General features: G+C 29.7%; 1 protein-coding gene across 6 annotated transcripts in view; it reads left to right on the top strand.

Annotated features, from left to right (window-relative positions):
* Positions 1-16,304, top strand: part of LOC106784209 (guanylate cyclase 32E-like) — a 77,204-nt gene that overhangs the window by 27,318 nt on the left and 33,582 nt on the right. For 5 of the 6 annotated variants that reach the window (XM_014743504.1, XM_014743510.1, XM_014743506.1 and 2 more), the window contains exon 4: positions 14,669-15,392. In XM_014743504.1, coding sequence (XP_014598990.1) covers positions 14,712-15,392 — 681 coding nt within the window. In that variant the 5' untranslated portion in view covers positions 14,669-14,711. Of the gene's footprint in view, positions 1-14,645; positions 15,393-16,304 lie in introns of all 6 variants that reach the window. The other variant, XM_014743509.1, reaches the window with a different exon arrangement.

Raw genomic sequence — 16,304 nt, forward strand, 5'->3', positions numbered from 1 at the left:
TCCTAAGAGAAAGTCTATTGTTGAGAAGACTTTTTTCTGTTTGATCATTAGAAAAAGAAAAAAGTAGAATTATCCTCGAAGTATGTACGCAAATTTAAGATACTTGTCAATTACTTTAGGTATATTCAAAGAATATTAAAATTGTTTGCATTATGAATATATATGTGTATATGCATAAAAATTAAAGGTTTTTTAATTTGAGTAAATCAACAACAGTCAGAGTCTATTATAATTCGGATTAATTTTCTTTTTCATAAAAATAATCCGTGCGCCTAAATAAATAAACGCTCATATGCGCGAACTATTATATACTTTATTTTTTTCCTTTGTATAATAAAGTAATACCACTAATCGTATTATTTTTACGAGCAACAACATATCTCCGTAATAACAAAAACTATACGATCGATTTAGAAGTTAATATTTGCATTTCGTGACTCACTCACTCACTCACTCACTAAGGCAAAGATGTGGTTTAGGAAATTCCAATTGCCTTCGGTAAATTCATTATATGTTGGTTTGACGCATTATGCACAAAACACATATCGTAAGTAACAATGGCTGCCGTTAATGTTCGTCGTACAATATGATGATCTATCGCGCCGATGTAAATCATACAGAGAGTTGCGTTCCTTCGCGTACATATTTTTTCGTTTAAACGATAAACGCGTTGTTCTTTTGAGATAAACTTCTATTGGAATGTATATAACGTGGAAAAATATTTACGTGAGTGCTATCTAACGCGTTAGACGAGGGGGATATTAAAAAAGATAAATAATTTATTCGCGCGGAAACGTCGAACGAGCGTAATAATTAAGAAGGAAAACCAGACAGGATGTCGCGATTTATGCTTTCCCAAAGCAATAATGCAAGTCTCGCACGCATCTAACGCATCTACTCGATCATGCTCGTCGTGTACCATACATTACAACTTCAGAAATTCTATCAGCGTGTCAACGATGTTTCCAGTTCGATCTTTGTTATGAGAAACTATTGACTTATTACTAAATCTTTACTGTCGATATTGTGTATAGATACGTAAATATGTAAGTAATAATTGTGAACATATATGATGTTTGTTTCTTTTTTGCGAAATCGTAGTCATTAATATTCGTGAAAGTAATAAAGGAAAACATGAAATGGTATAAAGTGCGATAATAAAATAAGATGATTCATTAGATCGTTATATAAACAATTTAACTTCATTTTTACACTCGTAAAATAACGAAATTATTGAACGAAGAATTTTAATATATAATGATTTTATTCATTTATTAATAGACATCTCGAAGTGTGATTTAAAATAATCAATGTTTTTAAATGACAATTTATAGGAATAAATTCAATGCATTGTGTAAAATACGTTTAAATTGAAAAAAAAAAACAAGAAAAAAAAGAGAATATAGGAAATGTACGATATGAGTGTATCCTTCCTGATTTATAAATATTTACAATATTCATACAGAAATAAATATTGATTTATGTAAACAATATAGATATATATAAGCGAATAATACGTATACATATTTTTAAATAATTTGTTAACAGTTTCGAAAAGTAGCAGTACGTATATACACAGTTATAATTAATTCGTGAATACTTTAGCAAGGTAATATAATCTTTATCTATAATATTTAATCGTTATCGTACAAGAGTAGTAATCAGCAAATGATTAAGACGAAATGATTTTCTAAAGAATTAAATGAATAGATATGAATTCAAAAGACCTTTCACTTTGTGTCATGTAAGGGAATCTAATGTAACGACAAGGTAAACGTTCGCACAAATGAAAACGTGTACACGGAAAGAGGAAGACCCATAACGTATAACATCGAAGTTTCCTCGTTGAGATTCATCGATTCATTAGACATTCTACACGTTAGCCTACGTCCGTCTGCTGGCTGCATCCTCGTACAGACTTCACCACCTTCTTCCCTCCCCCTATCTCTCTATTTCTCTTTCTCTTTTTCTCTTTTTCTCTCTTTTTCTCTCTTATTGAATACGTCGGTTAACATCGAACGAATTGATAAATCGTTGAAGGATACGCGTGATTAGAAGTTCATCGGGATAATATTTTTCTTCGATAATCATTTTCTTTTTTTTTTTTTTTGATTGTTTTTTCATTCCAGTTGATCAAGTCTAACATAAGTAAGTTGTTGAGATGTGTATGTATATACTTATATACTTATGATAGGTCGAGAGAATGGAAAATGTTTTTACATCGAGATAAATTCGACCATAAATTGTCAAGTATATTTCTTATCGATCAGATATAATACAGGAAGCAAAGTATGTATTTTATGTAACTTTTATATATTTCTTTTACGTATCCTACTTTGAAATGTCACTTTTATTTAAATATTTATTTGAAAACCTTGATTATTTGACGATAATAAACGAATAATAATGTTATCTATTAATCGTGCGATAATAAAGTAGTCAATAATTGTAACAATAGCAATATCTTCTAATTTATAATAGCATATAGATATTATACAGAGTGTTATTGAATGATCTGTACAAAATTTTGAAAGAAATTTTGCAAAGATGTAAATAAGTAAGAAACGTTCTATAAACACAAGATTGATAATCTTGCTTTTATAGTTACGATGGTTCAGAGTTTTCCTGCAATAACTAGAAAAATGATCACATCTAATCGGTTAAATTTTTGCCTGAATCCCTTGTAATTTCTTTAACTTAATGTATCATTCTGTCCTATCCTTGGAAAAGTCGAGGAAATAAATAATAAATACATTCGTTAACATTTTATACAATTTAACATGACCATTTCAGAAAAAATTTGAACTGTTGTAACTCTAGGAGCAAACATATCTAATCCCATGCGTTCATGTGGGACATATTTTCTACTTTGTTTAGGTCACTGAAACTTGTTCTCTAAATTTGTACAACCTATTCAGATACTCACTCTCTCTAGACAATCTAAAAATACATCACGGGTGATTATTTTTAAGACTGATTAATTTAATAAATCGAATAAAATTTACTCGAAGATTAGATCAGCGTTTCTAAGAACCTCGTAAAACAATAAAGTGCTTGCGTTTATAGACAACTCATATAATTCCTAATTAATCGGCTTTATAGTTGTTACCATTAGAACGCGCGAGAAGTTCGATCGTTAAACCGCCTTTTAAAACAAGATATCGATTCGGTACGTCACATCTATTAGCTTTGACAACAATAAACTGTAAGATGATAAGACAGATCAAGACACATTAATTATTATGTCAAGGATATTAATTAATTACACTGTTATAGCGATCTTGTGAAGAACGTTATAAATTTAAAAGAAAAAATTTCTTCGAATGATTCACATCATCGATTATAAAAATAATTCAATCGAAATTCAACAGAATAATTCTATTCGCAGATCATCATTTTCTTTCGCTATTATCTTGAAACAAAAATATGTTTAAAAATTTTTAATATTTCTTACGATATAATAAACATTGGACTTTTTATTAATAATAATAAATTTATTAACAATAGAGGGGTCTATGCTAATAATTGCTTATTTTATCGACACAAGTTGTCTTTAAAAGCACGTGTTTTATTTAACCTTTTATAACTTTATGTAACTTTAAAGACATACATTGATAATATCTATATTTTAAAAAATCATATTTTTTTGTTGTATATTCCACAAGCTGGCTTACATTAGTCTCTTTTTATTATATCATTTCTTCATAATAAAATTGTTACACGCCGACAATCTTGTTTGACTAATCAAAAATATGTTATAGGTATCTGTGTTATATCTTTATCGCTGAATGTCAGCGTACTGAATAAATTCAAATTACTCTCGAGATCACTTTTTTAATATCAATGTTTATAATAATGCTATTTAGAATTTTTGTCTTTGTATTCACTATTGGAAATTGAGAACCCAAATGCTTCTTACACAAAGATTTGCGTGGTTCTCGATGAATGATCCGCAGGAGATGAGTATATAATTATTTTAGATTAGGGAAAGGAAAATGTAGGAATTTCTTTTGAAACAGTATTTTGAAAAGTAAGGATTATTTTTTTTTAAAAGGATCATTTATCTTGCTTATTATTACAGAATTGTTCAAAGTAAATGAACGTGTTGTCTTTTGCATGAGGTGACTATATGCTGAGTCATCGAAAAGAATATCTTAAATAAATTGATAATTTATATTAATGATTACTGTTTGCTTGTAACTTAACTAACACATAAATAACTAATAAATTAGAAATTCATTGCTAGTACATTTGCAAATGGTAATAATTGCTAGTACATTTGCAAATGTTAATAATTGCTAGTACCACGTTATTTAACTTAACATTTTTAAATGCAAAAAGAAAATTTGGTTACAAAAGACTAATGACACACACAAATGCAAAGTTTTATCATTCTCTTGAAGTATTGTATGTTCCACTTATACAATACGTATTAGATCTAATGAAAAGTTTTTTTTTCTAATTTATTATTATTATTATTATTATTTTATATTGTATTTATAAAATATTATTATTATTAATATTATCATTATATAAATTATTTTATAAAATATTTATATTTATTTATTAAACTGTGTGTCTATATCATGAATATACTTTCACAATGCAAAATTATTTATTTTAATACTATTTAACAGTTATTTAAATAACATATAACAATAACTTCTTCCGCATACAGTTAATATAGATCACAAAATAATTGAAATGGATGAAATTTTATTATTAGGTAAACGTTATTATACATATAAGTTTACATATATGTTTGAATAAATATACATATTTAAATATATATATCTGTATATGTATATTTGTCTCTTGTCTTTCTCTCTGTTACAAGAACGCGTGTATCAATATTCAATTACTTCTTCGTAACACGATATACCGTAGAGACACAGCATATTAGTGCCCGTATTACACGAGTCACGTGTACAGAACATAATGTTACAGACACGCGTATATCACCAAGCGTTATCTCGTCATTTAAGATCTTCCAAGCTCGAGTTTTGTTTCTACGCATCCTTTGAGATATCTTTCGTAACGATATCGACTTTTCTCAAGCGTCTAAATTATCTTCTTTTACAATTGAATAGCCTAACTGCACGCTTTTCCTATTAATTTATCTCATTTAATATGTTTCGATATACCTAATAACATTTATGCATAAAAATTTGATGCTTTTATTTAAATCTTAATTTTAAACAAAAATTATTAATAAATATTATTAGTTTCAGGATCATTTTTTCATGTGTTGTTTTGCATTTTTTATAAACATTACCACGTTATGCGCCACGTTAATCGTTAATGACAAAATTATATTTCTATAATACAAATTAAATAGTACAAAAATAATTATTTCAAATATTAATTTCGACTTGAAAAATGAAAAAAATCAATCAAACAAAAAGATTCTCCATAGTTTTAATAAATATTCCCCGCTTCAATCTAGGAACTTTTATTAGGAGCATTTGTTTATAAAACCAATAAGTCATTAATGATGAGAACATTAATCCTTGCATATACAAAACATTATAATAAAATATCTTTGCTTTATTTTTCTCGAGATTAACTTTAAGAATATATATTGAGAATAAATATTTCCATTGAATAAATTAAAGATGATCTTCGTACGATTATTCAAGGTTATCCCAATAATGTTATCCTCATATCCACTTCAAAATCATTGAACTTTTGTACGAAACATTATTGGTTTTTTTCCTCCCGAAATTCGTGTTACAACGGAAATATTTCCGGTAATTAAAGTTAGGCGAGACATCCTGTAGAATATCGCTATAAATACGGGTCCGTAATTATATCTTTACTTTCGACCTTGGTCTCATAAAAATGAGTGTGTAGTAACAACAGCAGTAGTAGCATGCGGTTTCTAAATTTAGAGAGGACAAGTCACAGGATGTGATTTAAAAGGGGGCTAAAAAATATCTAGCAAATTTCCACGAATTTACAGAATCACAGGCCAAGCAGTAACTTATGATGTGTGTGTGAAGATCGTATCGCATCGGATCATAAAATCCAAAGAATGCGTCATTATTTTCTCGAAATAAGTTTCAATGTACCACGATATGCTATAACAAAAATATATATGTATATATCTATATATATATATATATATATATATATATATATAGAGAGAGAGAGAGAGAGAGAGTAAAGAGAAAATGAGAAAAATAGAAAAAGACGTAATAGAACATACAAATAAACAGATGAACTTTGTCATAAGTCTAGAATTTCAAATGTAGTATTTTATAAAAGGAAAAAGATAAAGAATACTTGTCACCATTTATCTAAACGATATGCACTGCGAATGTTAACCCTGGATTGCGTAAACGCATGTTTGATGCATGACACAAACACCGACGATTCCATTTCCTGCAATGGTTTTGCCTTCCTTTAATTTTATCTGCACCATGGCTACTTGTTTCTTTCATTTCCGTCTAAATAGAATGTGTTATCATTAATAAAAAAAGGAATTCAGTGATTAAACTAAGTAAGAATAAAATAATGAAATTTTCCAACTTCAATATACAGTTATAACGTATCTGTATCCTAACGGCTTCAAATGTTCGAGTTTGGTATCTTGTCTAAATTTAGTATATTCATACATACTGAGTGTATAAAAAACATGTGGACGGTAGAGAATGTGCCCGAATCGCGTGCGAGCCTGAAACTCGACATAGTAATAAAGTACTACAGTGACAAAGAACAATAATAACGATTATTAAGTAGCCATGCTTTTCAAAGACCGGAAAGAATCCAATGAGGAAATTAAAAACAAAAAGATAGAAAATTATACTTCTCTGTTCGAAATTTTTCGGTGGCACGGCTTCGAAGTCAGGGTCGTTCCTTTTACAGTCCTTTTACTCTTTGGATCATGGAACCATCGTAATGAACTCACCATTAGTTTCTTTAAGATTAAAGATTAAGAAATCTAAGAAATGTAATAGTATTATGAAGAGATTGATGGTAAGCGATACCATTAGAAATGGTCCTGTAACATATACATCGTACATGTTTATAATGTTTGACAATACTAGAGGAATAGGGACAGATTTTTCCTTGACGAACTGGACTCGAAATAACAAGGTGAGAGACTGGTTTAAGGTTCTGAGAAACGATCCATCTTTTATATTTTTTTATACCATGTATATTTTTTCTTTCCATTTTTTCTTTTTGTATTTTACTTCTATACTTCTTTTCTCTTATTTAATTATTACTTTTACATATTTATTTACATATTCTATATTTCTATGACAAATAAGGGAGCGAGTTAATAAAATCTTAATAAAACTCTAATTGTAAGATGTATAGCAACAAGGGACATCCTCTCAAATTTTAAAAATTGTTTATAATGTATGTAAAATGGACGGCATATTTCTACTTTGTTTTTATCCAACAAATACAAATTAAAATGATCGAAGAGAAAGATTTCGAAGAATCGATGGAAGAAATGAAATAAAAAAATAAGGATAAAATTGAAATAAGAACGTACGATATGTTGTGATAGAAAGAATGTTATCGTTATCGAAAAAAAAAAGGAAAAAGAAATACGTTTGGAAAAGGAATAAAAAAAAGTTATATAAATAGACAAACGAGTCTGATGGACATTCGTAACTGGTGGATGGACGGACGGGCGGACGAAGGTAGCAAAGATGTTAAAAATGCGAAAAACGATTTCGTTACGGCCTGGCTGCGAACCGGTAACGCAGCATCGACAAATAATATGTCGTACGTGTACACTTATACATCCGTACATATACACGTGTGTATATACGTTAGTAAGGTACATATGTGCGTGTGGGACTCGACAAATAACCGCTGGCTATTCTTAGCTCTTTATCGCGTTAAATTTGTTTTGCGCATTAGTTACGCTATCTCCTTCTCTTCTCTCTCTCTCTCTCTCTCTCTCTCTCTCTCTCTCTCTCTCTCTCTCTCTCTCTCTCCTATTTTTTTTGTTTGAAGACTCATTTTTTCGATTCGTTTGTAGGTATTTCATAGGAGAGCACAAGTTTTTCTTTTCATTTTAAATGTTTTTTAATATTGATTTTTTTTTGTTAAATATTAATAGATTAAAATGTGTCGAACGTATGGACAAACATTTTTCTAACAATATTAATTTTCTTCCCATCAATTTTTATTGTCGAGTTAATTAATTTTTTTTTTTTTATTTCCAAGAAACCAAATAATTTTCTCTCGAAAGATTTTATTCGTATGCTTTTTAGCGTTTGGCTCGTGCGATTTCGTGAAAATATTTGTCGTTAGGGCTGCTGAATCTCGCGCCAAATATCTTGTTTATCTCGATTGTTTTCTATTCTAGTATGCATGCATATATATACGTTATATGTATATTATATTATATACATACGATTTTTTACTTGGTTCGAGCACGAATTTCGTCAATTTAGTGTCATATCTTCGAAAGTGTTAATCATAAGAACAAATGACTAATGTAAGAGAAAAATATTCAATGGAATCATTTGTCTGAGAGATTTATTTTTTTTATTTTTATTGGAGTTGAATTTTATATGATCGTAGAAACGTTATTAGGACATGTTATTTTGAAACACTCCGAACAATATCATTCTTGTACAAACGTAGGTGTGATATCGTTTAGATCATTTTTATTATATTTTCATTAAAAAACATTCATTATGATTTAAAATGAAAGAGTGGTTCTGTTGACTATTTTTATGCAAAAATTCGAAAAAAAAGACTCGTATTGACTAATAATGTCATTTTTATTTTCCTTTTCGTTTTCTTTATTTACCTGGAAACGATAGAAGCAGTGTTTCTCAACTGGTAATCTGTGGAAAAATTTTAATAATCCGCAAAAAGAATTACATATTTTTTGTACAATCTTTTAATTTATGACTAATTTTATTACCTTTTAATTCAGTTTAAAGATATTTTTTTGCGTTAGTTAATTGTTTTATTTATAGAAAATAAACTAAGAAACAAAGTACGTGTACCTATGTATTGCCAAAATTTATAATCATTTTGCTGATAATTCTGAAAGTGAACTAATTACAAATTACAAACATTTATTTTAAATTTAAATGATTTTGGTAATTTTTTTATTTTCACAATTTGACGGCACATTTGTACAGCAAAACGTAAATGTAAATTTATCAATATCCAAAATACACTTCTTTCTTTTTCATTTTGTATATGTAAGGAGAGTAGAAGTACTCTTGAGCTAAGGAAACAGACTTTGCTCAGAAGTGATTCACGAGATGTATGAGCGAGAAAAAACATGACTTTGTTCACGTCCTTTCCTAGCAATTAATTTTATCGAAACTCCTATTTCTTCAACTCGTATGAATAAAAGATAATTAACTTTTTCTCATATCTGATAATTACAAGTAATTATGTTTCTTATCATACTCGTTAAAACAATTACTAGAAATAAAACTAATAATAAAGTTACTATGTTTATATAATATCTGTTAAAAATATTCATCTTTTTAGTTAGCACGTTTTAAATCATTTTCTTATACGCTAAAAAGTATCGAATAAATATATATATATATATATATATATTTCATTATTTTAATATTGAATAGCTATTAATTAGTATTTACGTATATGCTAACAAAGATTTGTTCATTAACATTTAATAAAACAATCAATTTCTGATAAAATAAAATAGTTTATATATATTAATTAAAAATATACGTGATTTTCATTAGAATACTTTCATGATTTCTTTATTCACTAAAAAGAATCAAATTGAAGACATTTTTCTCTCATGCCCTTTAAACTAATTTTTTTTTTTTAATACTAATTTTATCATCAAAGTACATATATAAACACATAGAACGATATATGTTGGTAATTATGAAAGTAATCTTTATAAATAAATTAGAAAATAAATGTTTTTTATTTTTTTTAATTCCACTATCATAATTACCAGTACATAAGAAACAAGAAGTATATTTCTAAACATAATCTATATGAGAAATATTGTTAGTTTCGTTTAAACGTCCTCAAAGTCGATCCCGCGCGTCAAATAAATCTATATCTCGTGACTTTCACATCTTCGTAATTAAATTGGAAGGTTTAGAAGCGAGCTAGTCAAGGAAAGTTATATCTATACTCAAGTTGGTGAATGACACCATGCATCATAGATAGAAGACGTCTTTATTGTAGGGAAGTCGTTACGGCCTAGTCCGCCGTGTGTGTCGCCTACGTAGTCCGAGCTAGTGCTTACGTAACTGGCAGCAGCAGGTGTGTATGTGTGCACCTCACTATACCTCTCTCCCTCTACTTTGCGTTTGTCTCCTCGACGAAGAGCACGTGTCGTCGCACCTCTTCCTTCCATTTCTCCTCTTGGCTTTATAGCTACCGCAAACCCGACACTCTAAGCTTTCCAGAGAAGCTTTTAATTGATCATTAATTAAATCAATAAATTTCCTTTTTAATCCCCTTTCGTTAAATCATATAATTCGTCAAATTTTCAACAAACTAATAACTTCTTCATTTTCTAACGAATCAACACTTATCACATGGTTTTAGATTTTAATTAATTATTTTTTGGAATGATATTGCTTTTTATCTTTTAAGTTTATGGATAAAAAAAACTTTATATAAATTAATTTCTCAATAAAATATATTCTATAATAACAAAAGCTTCTTGTATCTTCGTTTGAAAGAAAATATTTGATGAGATTTTTATACGATTCTAAATTTCTCGTGAATTTTCTTCAATGTTTGAACACTTTTTCGAAAATTCTTTTTTTACCTTTATGTGAATAATTATTAATACAGGAAAATTGTTATACTGAAAGATGTATCGATAAATTCAATTCTTTCTTACCGTCCATTATAACAGAAACCAGTTAGGATTCCTTTTATAGTGCAATAAACGGCGCATAAATTACGATAAAAGAGTTATTCCAGTTTTTCAAAGGAGTCCAACAACAACGACGATGCGAAGATCAACAGCATCTTTTCGCGTCGGCGCGGAGGGACAAAACTTTCACGTCCTTATACGCAACCGACATCCTGTCCGCCATAACGACCTAGCTCGGGAAAATGTCAACGAAAATGTCGATGTTAGAAAGGCTAATCTCTCTCTCTGTCTTTCATTCTTTCAATATCTCTCCAAAAAAAAAAATAGAAAAGAAAAAAATAATAACAGGAGACAAGAACTCTACATTTCAAAAATAATCCTGCGTTCTATTTTGAAAAAATTAAATTTCGGGATTTTCGCCAAAAATTATTTTTAATCAATTTTTTTGTTCATGGTATTTATTTATATTACAATTATTTATGCTGTAAAATTAATCATAAAATCAATTTTTTTTTACGATCTTTTGATTAATCGTAAATTTATTGTTATAATTATCGTTACGAATAAATTCTCCAACGCGTTTCTTATCATTTGTTTATTAGTGCTATCATTATTGATCTATTACGGTTTTACGCGGTATTACAACTTTACCTCGTATGAAATTTTAATTTATCAGAATGCGTTTTATAGTTTGTAATTTTAATCGGCGTATCTAATCGAGTAATCAGTCGGTAAAGGTTAAGAAAAAAGAATTAATTCATTTTGAGAGAAAGTAATAAAATCGAAGTATACTTTTTTATATTTTTTTTTTTTTCAAAGCGCTTTTTTTTACTTTTGAAGCATTCTCTCTCTCTCTTGGTATCACAATATGTAAGAATTTATAAGAGTATTCGTGATACATACAGGATATTTACGAGCTGAACGTATCACGATTTATGAGATCGCGTATAGATAACGTAAAAATACGTTGTCATATTCATATGCTTATTTCAATATTACTATTACGATATTATCAACTTACTAGGGGACAGTCAGGTTAAACCCCCTCAGATTTTTTTCAAACTTTGCACACTCGTAGTAGTCTATGAGAAATGTTCGTTGTACTTCTTAAAAAACTAGATATTTAACTAGATATTTAATTTATTTAAATTGTTAATTTGTTAACCGAAAAAAGGGATTTTACTTCTTACAAAGATATCACATATGTTCTTGATAAAAGTTTAAACAAATTATTTGTTCTTGATAAAAGTTTAAACAAATTATTTGTTCTTTATAATTGATTAAATAAAGTAATTATTCTTATTAATAAATCATTATACTACCATTTTTATTAATTTATTCATATATTCTGATTTTTAATCGTATCATTTTATTTTTGATTGTCATAAGCTTCGTATAGATAAGTTAACCGATCAAAACTTATCTCAGTTTAACACTTTAACAGGGATAAATATCACGCAAAATAATGATTCACGTAAATGAACGTCACCTCGTGACAAGTAAACTACTCTAACAGGAACATACTAGTTATTCTTTACACATCACAGTAATATTCTTACATCTAAAGATAGAGATAGATAGATAAAAAAAGAAAGAGATAGAGAGAGAGAGAGAGAGAAGTATATAACATTAATGAAAGGCACGTAGATCTTAAAAAATTACTCCAATGTTGAATGCCTTATGAATTCTTTTTATTTTTTTTTTCTAGATAACCGATCGCGAACGACACATTTGCGATTACGAAGGTAATATAAAAACATGACGGAAAATATAAAAACGAACGAAGTCTTTTTTTCTCGGATATTAATAGCTCCATTGAAGTTCCTCGTGCCTTTTAACGATGAATTATTAATGCAATTATGAGGATCGTTGAATACGTCAGAGAACGAGGATCAAACCGATCTTTGATTAATTACATTCAATGCTCTCATCTTACCTATGCTATGTATATAAATATTTGCAAATGACATATGAAAACATTAAACAATGGAAAAAAAGAAAATATTATTTTAAGGTAGTTCCCTTGTTTGTTGGAATCATTGATATTGCTAATTATTCGATTAATTTTAAACCTTTCTTTCGTTCATGCTAGATTTTGTTAATTTAATCAGACAATTGTGAGAAGATCGGTCTTATTTGCTCTTTCATTAATTATTAAAATTGCCAATCATTCAATAAGTTTGATTTAATTAAAAATTTTATTCATATTATGTCTCGTTTATTAAATCAGACAAAAACTGTTTTTATTAATCTTATTTGTTCTTTCATTCGTGTCTAAATGATGAAGGTATTGCATTATAGATATAAAATATGCATGTAAGTATTGCATGAGAGATATAGAAATAAATTTTTGAATTAAAAAATCTCTTTTTGAAATAACCTAGTACACTGAAATATAGAGGGGGGAAGTACACGAAAAAATGTACATTTTTAACAAAGTATTAACAATATTCAGTACGAATTCGATCTATAACGTAATGACAAATTTGTCTTTCATATAACTTTAGATAAACTTCAAATTTCTATCCCAGACGAAATAAATTCATTCCTATAGCGCAAAAGTTTTATTATATAACTTCGAATAGAATTGAACCCTCGTTAACTTTTCCTATCAAATAACTTAAAACTCTAGCTACTATACGCCAATAAAAAAGTGGCTTCTAAAATCAATTTAATATGATCGAGTCATTTTTTAAATAAATTTATCACACTTTTGTTCATAATCTAAAAAATTATATGTCTATCGTAAAAATGTCAACATTTGTTTTCGATAGACGGTTCTTTTTATAAACACTTTTTATTTGTTTAACACGTTGACTGCCGCGCGCGTTTCACGTAATTTTCCCGTGACGCCTGCATGAATTTTTTATTATGGAATGCATATTTTGTTTAAATGTTTTTTACAGTAGATAAAGGGAGTTGTATAATTGTGTTTAATGCATTATTTTTGGTGAGTGGTCCGCCCAGGTGTTGTAGACCATTTTTGTGATTATCAGTTGTTTCAAATTGTTCAAAAATGGTAGTAGATTGTAATTTATGGAAATTTATAGTTGATTTGTCTGATCAAATGATTGCTTATAGTTCATCACTGCGAAAAACTATAAAATGTTACGGGAAATTGGCAATAAAACTTTTACTGATTACTTGTATTGTAAATTAAATGGTGTTATACAAACAAGTAACTCGAAAAATATTTTAATTCCCAATTTTAGTATGAAGTTAGCGATGTATTTAGTGAAATGTTCTGATGATGAAGATTGCATTTTATCAAGCAATTGTAAACAGAGAAAACGTCGTTACATTTCATGCATTTTTTCCTTGTAATTATAAAATTATTTTTGCATGTTTCGTATGTCATTATTTTCTTCAAACCTTTATAAAAATAATGATATTATTTAAAAATTTATCAGTACCGATATTTATTCTTATTATGTATTATTATTATTGGACGTATTGTCACCGGTGATCTAGACGACAATCAACATGTTAATAATATGTTTTCATTTAAAATAACACACCGACAAAGAAATGGACCGTTTATTTTGAAAGTGGGCGCAAATTCAAAAATATAAATCAATTATATCGTCTGGCAAAATGTTTCTATTAATTTATCAATATGTAATGTGATTATACAAATTTCTTTTAGAGACGAATTTATGTAAAATAATGTATATATATGGACTGTAAATGGCTGTAACATCACTTTCAAATTAAACGGTCCAAATATTATCCGTATTGGGGGATGATAATACAGTGTAACAGCCAGGGTCGTTTAGTAGGTAGAAGGTTTAATATGTGTCGTGCATAAATGATAAAGAGGTCAGAGGAGATATTTGAGGAGCGGGTCGATTTTTTTGTTGGCAGGTGAGCGGGAGGGAGGCGCTGCTGACCGGTGGCGGCGGCGGCCATGCGCCCTGGCCCGCTAATACAGCCGAGCCGCCGCAGGCCTCCCCGTCGCCAGCATCAGGTGCCCAATCGGCTGCACTATCATCGAATTTCCCATCAACAACAACAACGTCAACGTCATCGACAACATCATCATCGATCTTGTTCACGTTGCCAGGACGACGAACAACGGCAACAAGAGGACCACCATAATCATCATAATCATCATCATCATCATCATCATCATCATCATCATCATTGTAATCAGCAGCAACAGCAACAGCAACATCATTATTATTATTATCATCGTAATCATCATCGTCAACAGGAACGTCAACGTGCAGGTGGACGAAGAAGATACTTCCAAAGAGGACATTTATTATCCTCGAGAAGCCTTTTCGTACTTCTATTGTTGGCAAGCAGCCCTTTGGTCCTTGGTTTGGCTGAACCATCGTCTGCACACGAATGGCAACGAAAGACAAGCTATTCCTCTTCGTCCTCATACTTTGACGGTTCCTCGAAGCCGGTCTTCGGTAGGCATACCGTCGATAGGAACGCCATGCTTAATCCTGCCTCACAAACAAAAATGGAGCTTAAAAAGACCCAGAATCTTACCATCGGATACCTAACAGCTATTAAGGGTGGCCTTAAGGATCGACAAGGACTCGCTATTTCTGGTGCTCTCTCTATGGCACTCGACGAGGTAACTTTGCTTATTTTTTTTCTTTACATTTTCTTTCACAATTCTATTTATGCAATTTATCCAAATCGATTTATTCTTATTTCGTTGATTTTTTCATTATTTAATTTGACATTAATTACAACAATTATTCGTTGACAAAAGCTACGGTATTTGAAATACTCAATCTCATATTAACTTTTAAAAATCTCTAAGAGAGATAAGAATTGTAACGTTTAAATAATTGTGACGTTGAAAACCAGAGTGGACCAACCTTTTTTAGCTGTAATTTTGAGAAAAACCGTTTTAGAAAATTGTACAAACTTTTGTTAATTTGCTTTAAACCAGCTTTGAAAATGGATCCTTACATTTTTGTTTTTGTAGGTTTAATAAGATACAAATTTAAAAAATGTATTAGTTTTACTACAAAATATTGAGTATTTTAAGAGAAAATGTGAATTGGTCTACTCTGGTTCTCAAAGGCTCAATTGGAATTTACGAAAGAATCGAGATAAGCTCTTCCTTCTCGATATATCGCACTGGTCAAACGTTCTCTCCGATCGTCTGAAGAGCAACACGTATATAAAGTATGTGTGGTGGGATCGACGATGGGCTCCAGGAGGTTCGATAATTCATTCGAAGAGATCGGCGCGTTCGCGGTGACCGTGAGATCGTTTTCGCCGTCTCGTTCGTCGAATCAGAGTGGGAAGGGGAGAAAGGTAGTAATACTCTCTTTCTTTCTCTTTCTCTCTCTCTTTCTCTTTCTTTCTTTCCCCTCCCTCTTTCTTATTTTGGAAGGAACAGCAGCAACAGCAGGAGCAAAGTAACTCGACCGATTCCACATCTTTCTCTCTCTTTTTCTTACTTTCTTCTTTTAGTTTCTCTTCGCGAAAGAAAGGAAGAGAAAGAGAGGGGGAGAGAGAGAGAGAGAGAGAG

This window comes from Polistes canadensis, unplaced genomic scaffold, assembly GCF_001313835.1.
Source record: "Polistes canadensis isolate GaletaPanama2010 unplaced genomic scaffold, ASM131383v1 scaffold_32, whole genome shotgun sequence".
Lineage (NCBI taxonomy): Eukaryota > Metazoa > Arthropoda > Insecta > Hymenoptera > Vespidae > Polistes > Polistes canadensis.